Consider the following 13,272-nt stretch of genomic DNA (forward strand, 5'->3'; position numbering starts at 1 on the left):
GCTACCCTCATCGGCGGGCTCAAGCATCTTTTCAGCTCTTTTGCTCTCGGCCAGTATGCTTAGGCATAATTTCAGCCATTTTGCTTTTTGGTTCGGGTGTTAGCTTATTAGCTACCCTCATCGGCGGGCTCAAGCATCTTTTCAGCTCTTTTGCTCTCGGCCGGTATGCTCAGGCATAATTTTAGCCATTTTGCTTTTTGGGTCGGGTGTTAGCTTATTAGCTACCCTCATCGGCGGGCTCAAGCATCTTTTCAGCTCTTTTGCTCTCGGCCGGTATGCTCAGGCATAATTTTAGCCATTTTGCTTTTTGGTTCGGGTGTTAGCTTATTAGCTACCCTCATCGGCGGGCTCAAGCATCTTTTCAGCTCTTTTGCTCTTGGCCGGTAGCTCAGGCGTAATTTCAGCCATTTTGCTTTTTGGTTCGGGTGTTAGCTTATTAGCTACCCTCATCGGCGGGCTCAAGCATCTTTTCAGCTCTTTTGCTCTCAGACGGTATGCTCAGGCATAATTTTAGCCATTTTGCTTTTTGGTTCGGGTGTTATCTTATTAGCTACCCTCATCAGCGGGCTCAAGCATCTTTTCAGCTCTTTTGCTCTCGGCCGGTATGCTCAGGCATAATTTCAGTCATTTTGCTTTTTGGTTCGAGTGTTAGCTTATTAGCTACCCTCATATGCTGGCTCAAGCATCTTTTTAGCTCTTTTGCTCTCAGCCGGTATGCTCAGGCATAATTTCAGCCATTTTGTTTTTTGGTTCGGGTGTTAGCTTATTAGCTACCCTCATCAGCGGGCTCAAGCATCTTTTCAGCTTTTTTACTCTCGGCCAGTATGCTCAGTGAAAACAACTTTGGGAAAGCCATAATAAGACATGTTGTCGAGGAACACCATCTTTATTGCACATGAACGTTGATCTCTTGTGGCTTGTATATATATTCTTCCTTGAGTTGTTTTCATGCGTAGAATCTTCTTAGTTGGCTGATGTGCCATGTATTGTTGACTTCTTTTCCATCTTCAGTTATCAACTTGTACGTGCCTGGTCTGGTGACTTTTGTGACAATAAAAGGACCTTCCCATGGACTGAGTAGTTTATGGCGTCCGTCAGTTTTTTGTATTCTTCTTAGTACTAGGTCTCTGATTTGGAGTGATCGAGGTTGGGTATTCTTGTTGTAGTGGCATCTTAAACCTTGGAGGTATTTGGCTGATTGAAGGGTAGAGTTTACTCTGACTTCTTCTGTACTGTTGAGTTCTAATCTTTGGGTGTGTTCTGCTTCTCCTTCATCATATTGTTCTATCCTTGGTGACATCCAGATCAAGTCGGCAGGTAGTACGGCTTCTGATCCGTATACTAGGAAGAAAGGTGAGTATCTAGTGGCTCTGCTTATTTGAGTTCGTAGCCCTCATACTACTTTGGGTAATTCTTCAATCCATTTGGATCCATAGTCCACTAGTTCTTCATATAATCTTGGTTTTAATCCGGCTAGTATGAGTCCATTAGCCCTTTCTACTTGTCCGTTGGCTTCCGGATGTGCGACTGATGCGTAATCTATGCCAAAGCCGCAATCCTATGCCCAACTTTGGAATTCTGTAGCCATGAAGGGAGAGCTCAAATCTATGATGATTCGATTGGGCATGCCGAAGCGGTGCATAATGTCTTGGATAAACTCGACTGCTTTGGATGCGCTGTATTTTGCGAGTGGTTTGTATTCAATCCACTTGGTGAACTTGTCAATTGCTACAAAGATGTACTCGAAACCGCCCTTTGCTTTCTTGAGAGGTCCTACTTGATCCAGCCCCCAGCAGGAAAAAGGCCAAGCGGGTGGGATGCAGATGAGATTGTGAGCTAGGGCTTGTCTTGCGAACATTTGACAACCTTTGCATTTTCTAACGAGTTCTTCTACGTCTTTCAAAGCGGTTGGCCAGTAGAATGCGGTGTGGAATGCTTTGCCACCTAGTGTTCTAGAAGCGACGTGATTTTCACAACAACCTGAGTGTATTTCGTCTAAGATCTCTTTGCCTTTTTCAAACGAGACACATTTTAGGAGTACTCCTGATGATGCGGCTCTTCTGTATAGCTTGTCCCCTACTAGGACGTAGTTCTTGCTTCTGCGAACAACTTGGGTAGCCTTCGCTTTATCTGCTGGCAACTTATTCTCTTTGATATAATCGATAAAAACTTGGGTCCATGAGGTGGTGATTACCAAAATCTGGGTGCCTTTAGCTAGGAGTTTAGGGGTTATCTCACCGGGTTGTTTTTATTCAGGAACCTTTCCCATGTCTTCTCCTCTGCAGTAATCATCTTTTCTACTGTTGTCTAAATTCTTCATTGTTTCTCGGGTTTTCTTTGTAGAAGTCCTAAAATTGCCACCTAACCATGATTCCGTGAGAGAAAGCTTCAATTACTTCTCGTTCGGTGATGTCATATACTTGAGCACGTAATTCGCCAAATCATCGATAGTAATTTCTGAGACTTTCGCCTCCTTTTTGCTTGGGTCCTTTTAATTCTACGTGGGTGATGGGGTGCATAATGATACCCACGAAATTTTCATAGAAAACTCTTTGCAAGTCCTTCCAATTTCTGATTGACCCTGGATTTAATTTATCGAACCATTGGAGGGGCATGGTTTCTAGGGCCATGGGAAAGAACAAGGTCTTGATATCGTCGTCTCCTCTGGCTAGTTCAATCGACTGTGAGTATATCCTGAGCCACTACCTTGGTTCGGTCTTGCCAACATATCTAGAGTGGTTGGACGGCTTGAACTTATGAGGTAGTCGTATTGAAGCAAGTCTGTTTGCAAAATAGGGGAATCTATTGTGCGTTTTGGCTTCTGTGTATTCTGATTTAGCACCTCCTTCTAGCCAACTGTTGTCTTGGTGAGAGTAGTTCTATGGGGCTATCTGAATAGGTACTTTGCTTCTGATCTTTCTTGGTTGTTCGACTCGGTAGTTTTGACTATGGTCCATTCTACTTTCTCTGTTGTGACTTCCACTTAGTCCGAATCTCTCGAAAGCGGACTCCCTTTGATTTTGATCTTCCTGCCCATGAGATGTTGACCTGGTAGGTAGTCTTGAGCAGGTCCTTCCATCGTGTGTCCTTAGGGCTGTTGACCGGAGCAGGTCCCGAAGTTGTTCTTGTCTTTCACTGGGATGTGAGGTCGCTCCGAGTTCTTCTAGTGCTTCTCGGATCCTATTGTAGGGTGTATTCGCCGCGCGTCTTTCTTTGACTTCTTGCTCTGATTTTCTTCTATTGTACTCGGCCAGATCTAATTCATATCTGATCCAAGCTTCCTTGCGCTGCCTAGCACGACGTTGGCGTCCTTGTTTTAATTTGTTTCTTCTTTCTCTAGCTTGCTTCTGATTCTCGATCTCACCATCGTGCCCCTAGATAAAGGGTGATATGTTGGACTCAGATTCATCTGATGACCTGATGTCGGGTGCTTCTAGGGGGACCAATGGTGATCGAGGATGTCGAACCATGAATACTTCTCGTGCGTGAATTGTTCTGTTATTAGCGTCAGTTTCCACACTGTCATAGTCGTTGATAACTTTAGTAGAGGCTTCAAGGTCGTAGATCGAGTCTCCTTCTTGGTAGGGTAGAATTGATGTTGTCGTCGTGCCGACTAGTCGGGTACCGCTATCCTCAGGAACAGAACCTGGCCAGTGGACAATGCAGTCTTGAGATGTTATAGTTAGTATGAGACCTTCCTGAGCTCCTTTCAGTGGCATTCTAAGCACCGGATTGAGGGATCCTTCGGGCCGTGCCTGATAAGATTTTGCCATGTTGTGGAGTCCGAACGGAAAAGGACTCGACTTCTTGAAAGGATTCTGAGTGTTCTCCGAGTTGTATTCTTGATAGGCCGAAGCCGCGTTCTGGAACCCTGCCAGAAAAGAACTTGGTTTCTCAAAAGAACTTAGGTAAGACTCCATCTCGGATGCGGAGCCTGAGTTTGAGTTGGATGTGCAAAGCCGCGAAATCTGAGTTGGATCGGACATTACGAGCTGCGCGAATCTTTCGGCGAGTTGATCTATCGTAGTCGCCGAAATAGAAAGGTCTTCATGGTGATCCGAATCTTCGAGGAGACGGCTTTGGAGCTTGCCATCGTCGCCTGCCTCACAGATCCATGAGCCGAAGATGAATGTTGATCCCATCGAGAAGATCATGTTGTTGAGGTCCGTCGAGCTCCCGGATGCAAATTCGCCGAAAGCCCCTACCCGGCGCGCTAGCTGTCGATGTTCCACCACCGATAGCCTACCACGGGATACCCGGGGCAGTTTGTTCGGGCTTCAGCGTATGCAGAACTCGACGGTAAATGCAAGAGACAGTCGATTTATCCTGGTTCGGGCCCTCGACCGTGATCGAGTAATAGCCCTACGTCCAGTCGGCGTTAGCCTTTGCGTTAGATTGATGGTAAAGTGTTGCGTTGTGTTATCTCTAACTCTCTTCTGCTCTCCCGATCTAAGGAGCTCTGCCCTCCTTTATATAGTCAGGAGGCCAGAGTCCTAGTCGGTTTACAATGTAGAGTCCTAGTAGGATTACAGGGTAATATTACTACTAGGATTACATAGGAGGAATCCTAATCAAACTAGATCTCCTCTCTTCCTTGTGGGGTATCCCGTGGGTCCCGCATCGATAGTGGCGAGCACCAAACAGCCCCTAAAGCCTACAAAGGAACATGAGTGAAGGAGGATAGGTGAGAGAAACCATGCATTGAATAAGGGCCCACCCACAAACAATAGTAACGTTTGCCTGTCATGTTAAATGTCTGTAAAGAGTTTACAGCCCGTTCGGCTGGTACACAAAACTACTGTGTATCGGCTGGTTCTGACTGGTTTCAACTGATTCAATAGTGTTATGTGGAAGAGAATAAGCTGAAACAAACGAGACAAGTCGAGCCGAACAGGACCTTGTAATGATCCAGCATGCATGAAAACCACGTGATGATTTATGAGCTGATCCCCTGGGACTGTCATGAGAGAGCAAGAGCATACCATCATATCAGTGACTCACAAAGTGCTAACCGAATCTAATTATCTTATATTTTGTCCATTTCGTCATTGTTTGATTTGCTATATGCTTTTCCATGGTGCAATTTATGGCAGCACCCAGGTCTTGGCCGATGATTGGGTCATAAGTATTTTTGTTCCATGTATAATCATGTGACATGTCTCATATATGTTGTATTACATAGCTTTCAGTTCAAAAAATTTCAGGCTAAAAGCGCAATGATGATGCCTTCTCTTTATTGTTTTACTATCACTATGCAGATAACAATGAGTATCACAAATCTTCGCAAAAACGATTTAGTAGAAATGAATCTATATATATTTATAGAAGTTGTTCCCTTTTTTTTTTGATAAATATGCACATATTTCCAAAAATTTAGCATGTCCTGCATCAACACGCGGGATATTATCTAGTAAATAACAATAATCAAGTAGATTTTTCTAATAGAAAATAATTGTTTTAGGCCTTGGGAAAGTAAACATTTTAGGACATGTTTGGAATGCAGGAATTTCACAGGAAAAACACAAGAACAGGATTTTTTTTTTTTTTTGCAATCCAAATAGGCCCTTAGCCTTTAGAACTCAAGGTAACAAGTTAAAATAGAAAAAAGTTACCGGTGCGTAATTGAAGATTCAGTGAAAAGCATAGAGTGTTAGTTGAAAGTCCATTTGCAGATCCTGTTGTTGAGGTAGAACCAGCTTCACCAATAGCATATACTCTATCAGTCAGAAGAAATAGCAAGTACGAGGATAACAGAGATAGAGATAAAAGGCTTCGTCAGCTCAGACTTTGACCATGCTTCGTGCATCCTTGTAATACTCCAAAATATTTAATTTTTTATGTGAATAAAACACGCTAAAATAAATCATTGTATTTTATCAAGTATTTGAAATAACAATAAATTTTATTGAAGCTGCTATTGTTTTATAAATCAGATGTTACAACACAAAATAAAAAGTGTATGTTTTTTATATAAAATAGCTTGTGGGAATTTTTCTTATTTTTTCTCATATGAATGCATACATTAATCCTTCGACATATAATAAATAATGTGTTCCAAAATACTAAGTTAGCAAGTCATTAAATCTTGTGTCCAGTTTTCCAATGCCCCAACTATTTTTGGTGAATTTAAATTCCTATATTTAAATTCAATCAAATTCCTAGATTTAAAACAAATAGCAAATCATTTTTAAACCCTAAACAAGCTCCGGGCCACCTATTTTCCTATTCTCCTTTGTCTATGTGCTCAGGCAGTCAGGCCCATGACCTGTTTCAGCCCCTCAGGCCATAGGTAGCAGCCCACATCGTTGCCTCCACCCTAGCGCAACCCATTTGTCCAACGAAACGACCAAAAATCACAGTTACACCCAACCTCCCCCCAAGGTCAGATCGGCCTCCTCTCTGGCACAGGCCATTTGGCCGAAAGAAAATTCATAATTGCAAGGCAAAGAGAGCTCATGCCACAAAGGAAGGGATCGAAGCTGTGTGACCTGAAGAATATATAGAGCAGCAGCCCATTTGGCCAAAGAAAATTTGTACCTATCCCTCAGCCTAGAGGCAACAGTCCAGATCGTTGCCTCCTAGGCGCAACACATTTGTGGCCCAACAAAAATTCATAATTCGAATGCAAAATAGTCTCGTTTGGACCTGTATTTTGGTATCTATGGACCTGGTTTGTTGCCATTAATGCAACATGTGTGATATTGATTTTTGTTTATATGGATTGTTGGCTGAAGTGCTGTCATTTTTTTCTAAAAATTGTTAAGCTTTGCACTGATTGAATTGTCTAATTCTGTATCAAAATTGCCAAACCGTTGATATGAAAATAGAGATAAAAACTGAAATATCAAAATAAAATAGTGGTAAAAACGCACGGGCAAACTTGTTCTTTTGTCCAAAAGTTAACAGCATTAAGTGCATATCAAAGAACAGGCGGTAAAGTCTCCCTTCATTTTGAAATCCTAGGAGTAAAATCACAAAGTTAAAAAAAGAGGTAAACCATTTTACTTCAAAATGCTTAAGTGCCCCTTTAGGATTAGTCTTCCTGTTATCATCCTCGTCTTCCTTTTTTTGTCACTGTTGTGATTATTTTGCCTATCAGTTAGATTTGTTAGGCATTATAGGTTAGGGACTTAGCACTAATTCAATTTTATTATGTTTTTCTGTATAATTTTAGTATTTTTAGTTTTCTATTATAAATAGATATTAATTTGGCTGTTATCTATGCTCTTAACGAGTCCGTACATAGGTATATTCCCTCTATCCTAAAAAAGAGTCCTAATGACATAAAAAATGATCAATTGAAAGTGTCGTTTTCTCTTCTCTCTCCCACCTCTCCCTCCGCTTGCTCTTTCTCTCACCATTCGCCCTAATCTGATCCACACCCATCCAGTGTCGCTGCCCCACTGGATGCTCCCTCTTTTCTTCTCGTCGCGCGTGGGTGATGCAAGAGGTGGAGCGCACCCTAGGTGAGGCCACCAGTGAGGTCGAGGACGGATGAGGAACCCGTGCGGTTCTCCCCACGCCGGGGGAGTCATCCCCTAGATCTGCTGCTCCACCGTTGACGGAGGCCAAGTAGGCCACACGACTGCGGGGCAGGCACGACTTGCGCCTGCAGAGGCCAAGCAAGCCCCATGACTGCGGGGCAGGCACAACTTGCGCCGGTGAGGAGGCCCACTCGCCCGGATCTGGATGAGAACGAGAAGAAACGCAGGGGAGAGAACATCGAAATGGGTACAGAGGAAGTATGGGTATACCGGTCTTTTATCACTATCATTGGTTTGCATCCTTTATCCTAAAACGACTTTATTTTTGAGACGGAGGGAGCATGTGTGTATATTTTGTCGTGTTTGATGGTCCTGGATTTGTCTGAACATCTCCCTCTATATCTAAAATCATTGGCTTTATACATGATGGTTGAACCGAGGAACCGCTGATCATGGCGAACACATAACACCGAACGTCGCGCCATATCACCAATGCACACGCGAAGCTGCACGAGTTCTGAAGCAGCCCACACACGCAGTGACGCAGATCGGAGGTAGACGGCACGTCGACATCTTAGTCGCTGCGTCTGTCGATGTCGACGGTCGAGGGCGATCAAGCAGAGATGCATGGGTGATGTGGTCCATGTCCTTGGGGTGCTTGCTTGCTCTGGGTCGTCTCAGCTCTCAAGATCCGGCACAGCGCCGAAGACGCAGTGTGCTGGACCCTGGATCGGGGGGCCAGGCCATGGATTTATTATGATACGTCTATCATCCGCCCATCTGCAGACCTGCCCCTGCTTCCCCAATGTGGTGTGTTTCCTTTCTGTCGCTGGTGCAGCAGCCCGGGCCGGGACACGCCACCGTCGATTTTAGCAAAGGAAAGCCAGTAGGCAGTCACATATGATGAACCAGACTGCTCTGCTTGGAGTTGGTGTAATGCATGCATGGTGTTATCTGTAGCTAGCGTAATGCCAGACTTTGTGGTGACAGTCATGGGAACGGCTGTCTGGCCAGCACAGTCCAGACCACATTACATGCACCAAGGCATCAGGAATTGAAATCACATCACACGGCACGGGCTTCGATCACGGACGAGCACCACCCCAAAGAGCGAGCAAATTTTTTACTCGGCTGTGGCCAAGCAACAAGCAAATGACCATGCATGTGGGCACGGCACGCAGAGACAGCACGGCAGAAGCACATCACTTGGCGATGGCAGGTAGTGCGAGTAGCTAGCACCAGCACAAAGATTGGGCGGAGGAACTCATGACGGGCACGCATGGCATGGATCGCCATGCATGCACGCGAGCTCATGTGACGGACAGTGGGACTGGGACTGATCGAGGCGGGCGGACAGGTGGTGGCGACGCAGCAATGCAAGCGCTGTGTGGCTTGTGGCCTCTCGCTCACAAGTGACAAGTCACAGGGATCATGTGAGGGTTGCAGTGGCGCAACCTGACGGAACTGACAGCGTGATGAATGAATGAAGGGAAACTGCCGTCCTTCTGTTTTCTCCTGATTAATTATCTATCGGAAGAACAGAACAGAGGCGCCCGCTGGCTACTGATAACTGGCTAAGGAACCCGCGCCGGATCAGGTGAAACAAGTGGCGACTTTTGTTTTTCATTTTTCATTTTCTTTTTCCACTCGCGATCCATGGAAACTGATCCACTAATCTGGCAATGAATTACCAGAGCACTTGACTTAACAGTTATACTTAGTGGAACTAAGTTAACTGGAGTAGTATAATGGCCTTTGGCAAACAAAAAAGAAGAAAGGGTTTTTGCAATAGCAGATCGCACATGAAAAGATGCCCAATCTCAAATAATCATTTTTCTGTTTTTTGTTATTAAAAGTTAAACAACTGAACTCTCCTTATGATTGTCTGACTGTTCACATGATACTGACGCTGTAGAAATTAAACTGTCATGTTCTTGTTCGCAAAGTTCAGTGTTCTTAGCTAGCAAGGCTGCAGCCTCCAGGCGGCTCCAGGTGGTGTATCTGGTTTGAAATCCTCTTGGAATGGGGTCGGAAATGCATAGTACGTATATAAAAATCTGAATGGCACATGACTGCATTTTGTTTTATTTCGCCGAATCTATCAGTTCTCACTCGTTTCTGGTCAAAGCACAGGCACAGCTAGCCCAGGTGCCACCGGACTGCGAGCAAATCTTTGCAAGGAAAGCATCTCCACCATTACCAAACGAAAAACAACCAAACAGCTGCAGTACACACCAGCCAATGATGAAAGCAACAACATAATGAGATCCACAGATTCATTTATTCACTCTGATCCCCCGATTTGCAGTACTAATTACTCTGCACATTATTTCGATCACTGCTGCTAGTAGTACAATGGAGTACTCTAGTTTTTATTTCCTGCAGATGGCTGGACACTGTCAGGCAGAGGAAGGTTGCTCAGCTGGAGCAGAGGCAGAGCACAGCAAGTCGGGCAACCAACCAAACCGCTTCCCACCAGCCCAGCCCATGTGTGCTGCTACGACGACTACCAACAAGCAACAATGCTCCACCAGACTCAATAGCTGCAATCAATCATGGCAGCTGCCAACGCCCCCCGTCGCAGCTGGGACGCCGCATTTCCATCACTTTACAGCAGCAGCAGCAGCAACGCGTTCGCGATCAGGTCTGGTCGTCCGGCATCTTGTTGCTCCGTCGTTTACTTTTACGTTGTCCTCATCGGCGATCGTTTCTCGTGACGGCGGCAGATATGATATATGGTGTGTTTGCCGGCGGCGAATGGTGCGCATGGATCGTCGGCGTTCAGCTGCAGAGGCGGACGGTGCACGCCACCGCCTGCGCCCAGTACTTGAGCCGCGCCTTCACCTCGTCCGGGCTGTCACCTGCGGTTGGTTATCCAAAGACGCTCGTTAGAACAGATGCCGACAAAACAAAGAAGCGAGCAAATCGCCCGTCGACAAGTGGTGTTCTTGGTTGGTTCCGTGACGGGAAAAGATTCCATCCATCTTGATTGATGTGGACAAGTTGGTTTTCTCCGCTCCGGTGACCGAGGAGGGAAGCAAGCAAGGAACCCAAGTCATGGACGGCTTCCTGCTTTGCGTTGCTTACCAGGGCTGGAGATCTTCCAGTTGGTGACGGGCGGCGGCGACGGCGCGGCGGGGGTGGCATCTGGTGCGGCGGCGGCCTCGTGCTGCAGCTGCGGCGGCTTGTCAACGTCGTCCAGGTGGAGGCGCTGGGTCATGGAGTAGCAGAGCTCGAGCGCCGGGAGCGTGCCCCGGAGCTCGGGGATCTCGTCGTAGCTGAAGCCGAAGCCCAGGTCGGCGCACCCCTTGAGCTCCTCCAGGTCGTCGTCCGTCAGGCTCCGGGACCGCCCCACCGCGTCGTCCCCGCCCGCCGCGAGCACTACGGGCTTCGGGTCCCGCCGCGCCGGCCACGCCGCCTCCCACTGCGCCCCGCGCCACACGTCCTCCGCCTCCGCCTCGGGCTCGTCGACCGGCGGGGCAGAGACGGCGACCGCGCTGGCGGCGCTGCCCTGTTTGCGGCGGCGGCGGCGGTTGCGGTTGCGGTTGCGTTGGCGGAGAAGGAGTGCAGCTGGAGGCGGGGTCGGCGGCGGGGAGGCGGTGGCAGACGAGGAGGAAGATGACGCCGTGGCGGCGGCGGTGAGCTTGGGGTCGGAGACTGAGCTCCACATCTCGGCGGCGAGGTCGATCTCGTCGCTTGGACACTGAGAAGGGGGGGCGAGGGAGGCGGGGAGGTGTGAAATGGTGCTGAGTGGGTGGAGGGTGGGGGCTATTTGTACCGCCGGACGGGACGGGGGCCATTGTAGTGGGGCTGGGCTGGCTGGTAGGGGGGTGTGGGACCCGCCTTGAGGCGTGGACGAATGGAGTGGACATATCATGTGCCTGTTCATGTTGCCATGCATGGAGGAACCGAGGAGGTGGTGAATCATGTCATGTGTGCTACGCATCGAGGCATCAACCATCATGCATGGATGTTTCTAGTGATCGACAGAGATTTTTCCCTTAAAAATCGCGTTCCCTGCTTTTTTTTAATAAAGCCAGCGTTCATGCTCCTTGAGCTCGAGTAGTCCACAAAACCTTGAGCTTTAATTTTGTGTGCCTCAATAGACTTGATTGGCGAGTTGATTAAGTTATTAAGAGTCCTATCCTATCTATCTTGATTCAGAAAACGAGCTGCTTTTTTAGCTAAAGTGCTGAACGTGGCATGACGTTTTTGTAATAGTACCATGCTGTTACGATTACGACGCTAGCCTCCCTCGGTGAGTATGAGTCGAAAATCCACGCCATCGCCTTCCAACATCTAACCTATCCAAACCCCCACGGCCCTTCTCTCTCCGCTACTGGTGTTGCAGTTCACACAGTCATCACTGTCGCGAGCTTGTAGCTCGGTCACCATAATTGAGTTGTAGCTTACTGCAATACTAAGGGTGTGTTTGGTAGCGCTTCCACAGCGACTCCTCGGACAACTTCACCTCTTTCCAAACCAAACGGGTCCAGAGACTCCAGTTCCATGCGTGAAGCCGCGTAAATCTCACTCAGGGAACGTGTAGATGGGATAGGGAGCTGGAAATTGTGGCTTCTCATAGCTTCATCCTCACATCGATGGGACCAGGGCGGAAATTCCCTAACGAAAGGAGAGGCAAAGGTGGCCGCGCGGTCAGGCGGAGCGGTGCCACCACCACCCTGACGTGACGCGGAGCCACCACCGGCTTAAGGCGACGTGGTTGTTCGATGTGGAGGTGGAGTGGTAGCTCGACGTGGAGGCAAAGTGTGGCATCGGGGCAGAAGCGAAGTGCGGCGGCGGGGTGCGGCCCGGAGCAGCGTCAGGGCGGGGCTCGTGAGGTCACCGAGCGCACTTCCACGGGGCTGAAGAAGCTTCGGGCGGCCAAGCTCCGGAGGAAGCATGGACGAGCCGGCACGAATAAGGGATAAGGATGGAGCGTGGAGGACCCAGGCGGATAAGAAGAAAGCATAGAAGAAAATAAAAAGAAGAAAAAAAATAGCGGCATTACAGAGATTTTACCTTTTTATCCACTATGAGAAGCTATTTTGTCAAACATCTCACCAAAACAATTTCAACTCCACCAGCAGCCGAAGCTAAAAACAACATTTCACAAATGAAGCAGAGTTATATCAAACGGCCCATAAAATGCTCTCCATCCAGTCGTCGTCGCTCGCCATGGCTAAAATCCAACACGTTGCCGATTCGCTGCCATGCTAGGTACATCAACTAACTCGAGCTATGAAGCGGCTGAAATGAGTTGAACTTTGCGCTCATTTTCTTAATGTACCAAGTGAAGCCAATAGCCATCAGGTTATGCAAATGAGCTGCACTTGAGTCGAGCTGGGTCATTATCCACCTCTAGACGGATTACTCATTAGAACATATGCATTGATCATGTGGTCATTATGATCGAGGAGTATATTATATTATACAGTCCTTGAGCTCGACATGTCCCACTCACATAGGTGTGGCACTGTACTTTTTTGCTGACTTTACATGTGTTCCAATCGCCGAAGATTGGCTATTGAATTGCTACAGATAGGACCTTAGTTATGTGGGTAAGGTTAGAGCACGGGGGAAATCGTCTTTTGTTTTAGAACCCCAGCTTCCTCATCGTCCTCCAATCTCTCATTGTCCAGAGTCGTCTTCAACGCTCGAAAAGGACGAGATATTTTGAGTCGGCGGCTGGTGCGTCCGATCGAGGCGTGTCGATGAGCAACCTTTACCACTTGTTTCTTCCGATGAAAAACACGCGCGGCAATGGCATGGTGCAAGGACTGTGCGG

The 13,272-nt window shown here is 47.4% G+C and overlaps 1 protein-coding gene across 1 annotated transcript; it reads right to left on the reverse strand.

Annotated features, from left to right (window-relative positions):
• Positions 1-9,743: 9,743 nt before the first annotated feature.
• On the reverse strand, positions 9,744-11,211 carry LOC136508895 (uncharacterized). The gene is made up of 2 exons (XM_066503674.1): positions 10,572-11,211; positions 9,744-10,345 (listed from the first exon to the last, which is right to left on the reverse strand). Exons 1-2 carry the CDS (start codon positions 11,152-11,154, stop codon positions 10,266-10,268), a joined length of 663 nt encoding a protein of 220 aa, XP_066359771.1. The 5' UTR covers positions 11,155-11,211; the 3' UTR covers positions 9,744-10,265.
• Positions 11,212-13,272: the final 2,061 nt, after the last annotated feature.

Source organism: Miscanthus floridulus, chromosome 15 (genome assembly GCF_019320115.1).
Source record: "Miscanthus floridulus cultivar M001 chromosome 15, ASM1932011v1, whole genome shotgun sequence".
NCBI classification, from domain to species: Eukaryota; Viridiplantae; Streptophyta; class Magnoliopsida; order Poales; family Poaceae; genus Miscanthus; species Miscanthus floridulus.

Excerpts from the sequence above, each read along its gene's own strand:
- LOC136508895 (XM_066503674.1), bottom strand. The coding sequence starts at position 11,154 with ATGTGGAGCTCAGTCTCCGACCCCAAGCTCACCGCCGCCGCCACGGCG. Across the intron at positions 10,346-10,571 it reads CTGGAAGATCTCCAGCCCTG|GTGACAGCCCGGACGAGGTG; the intron begins GTAAGCAACGCA and ends AACCAACCGCAG.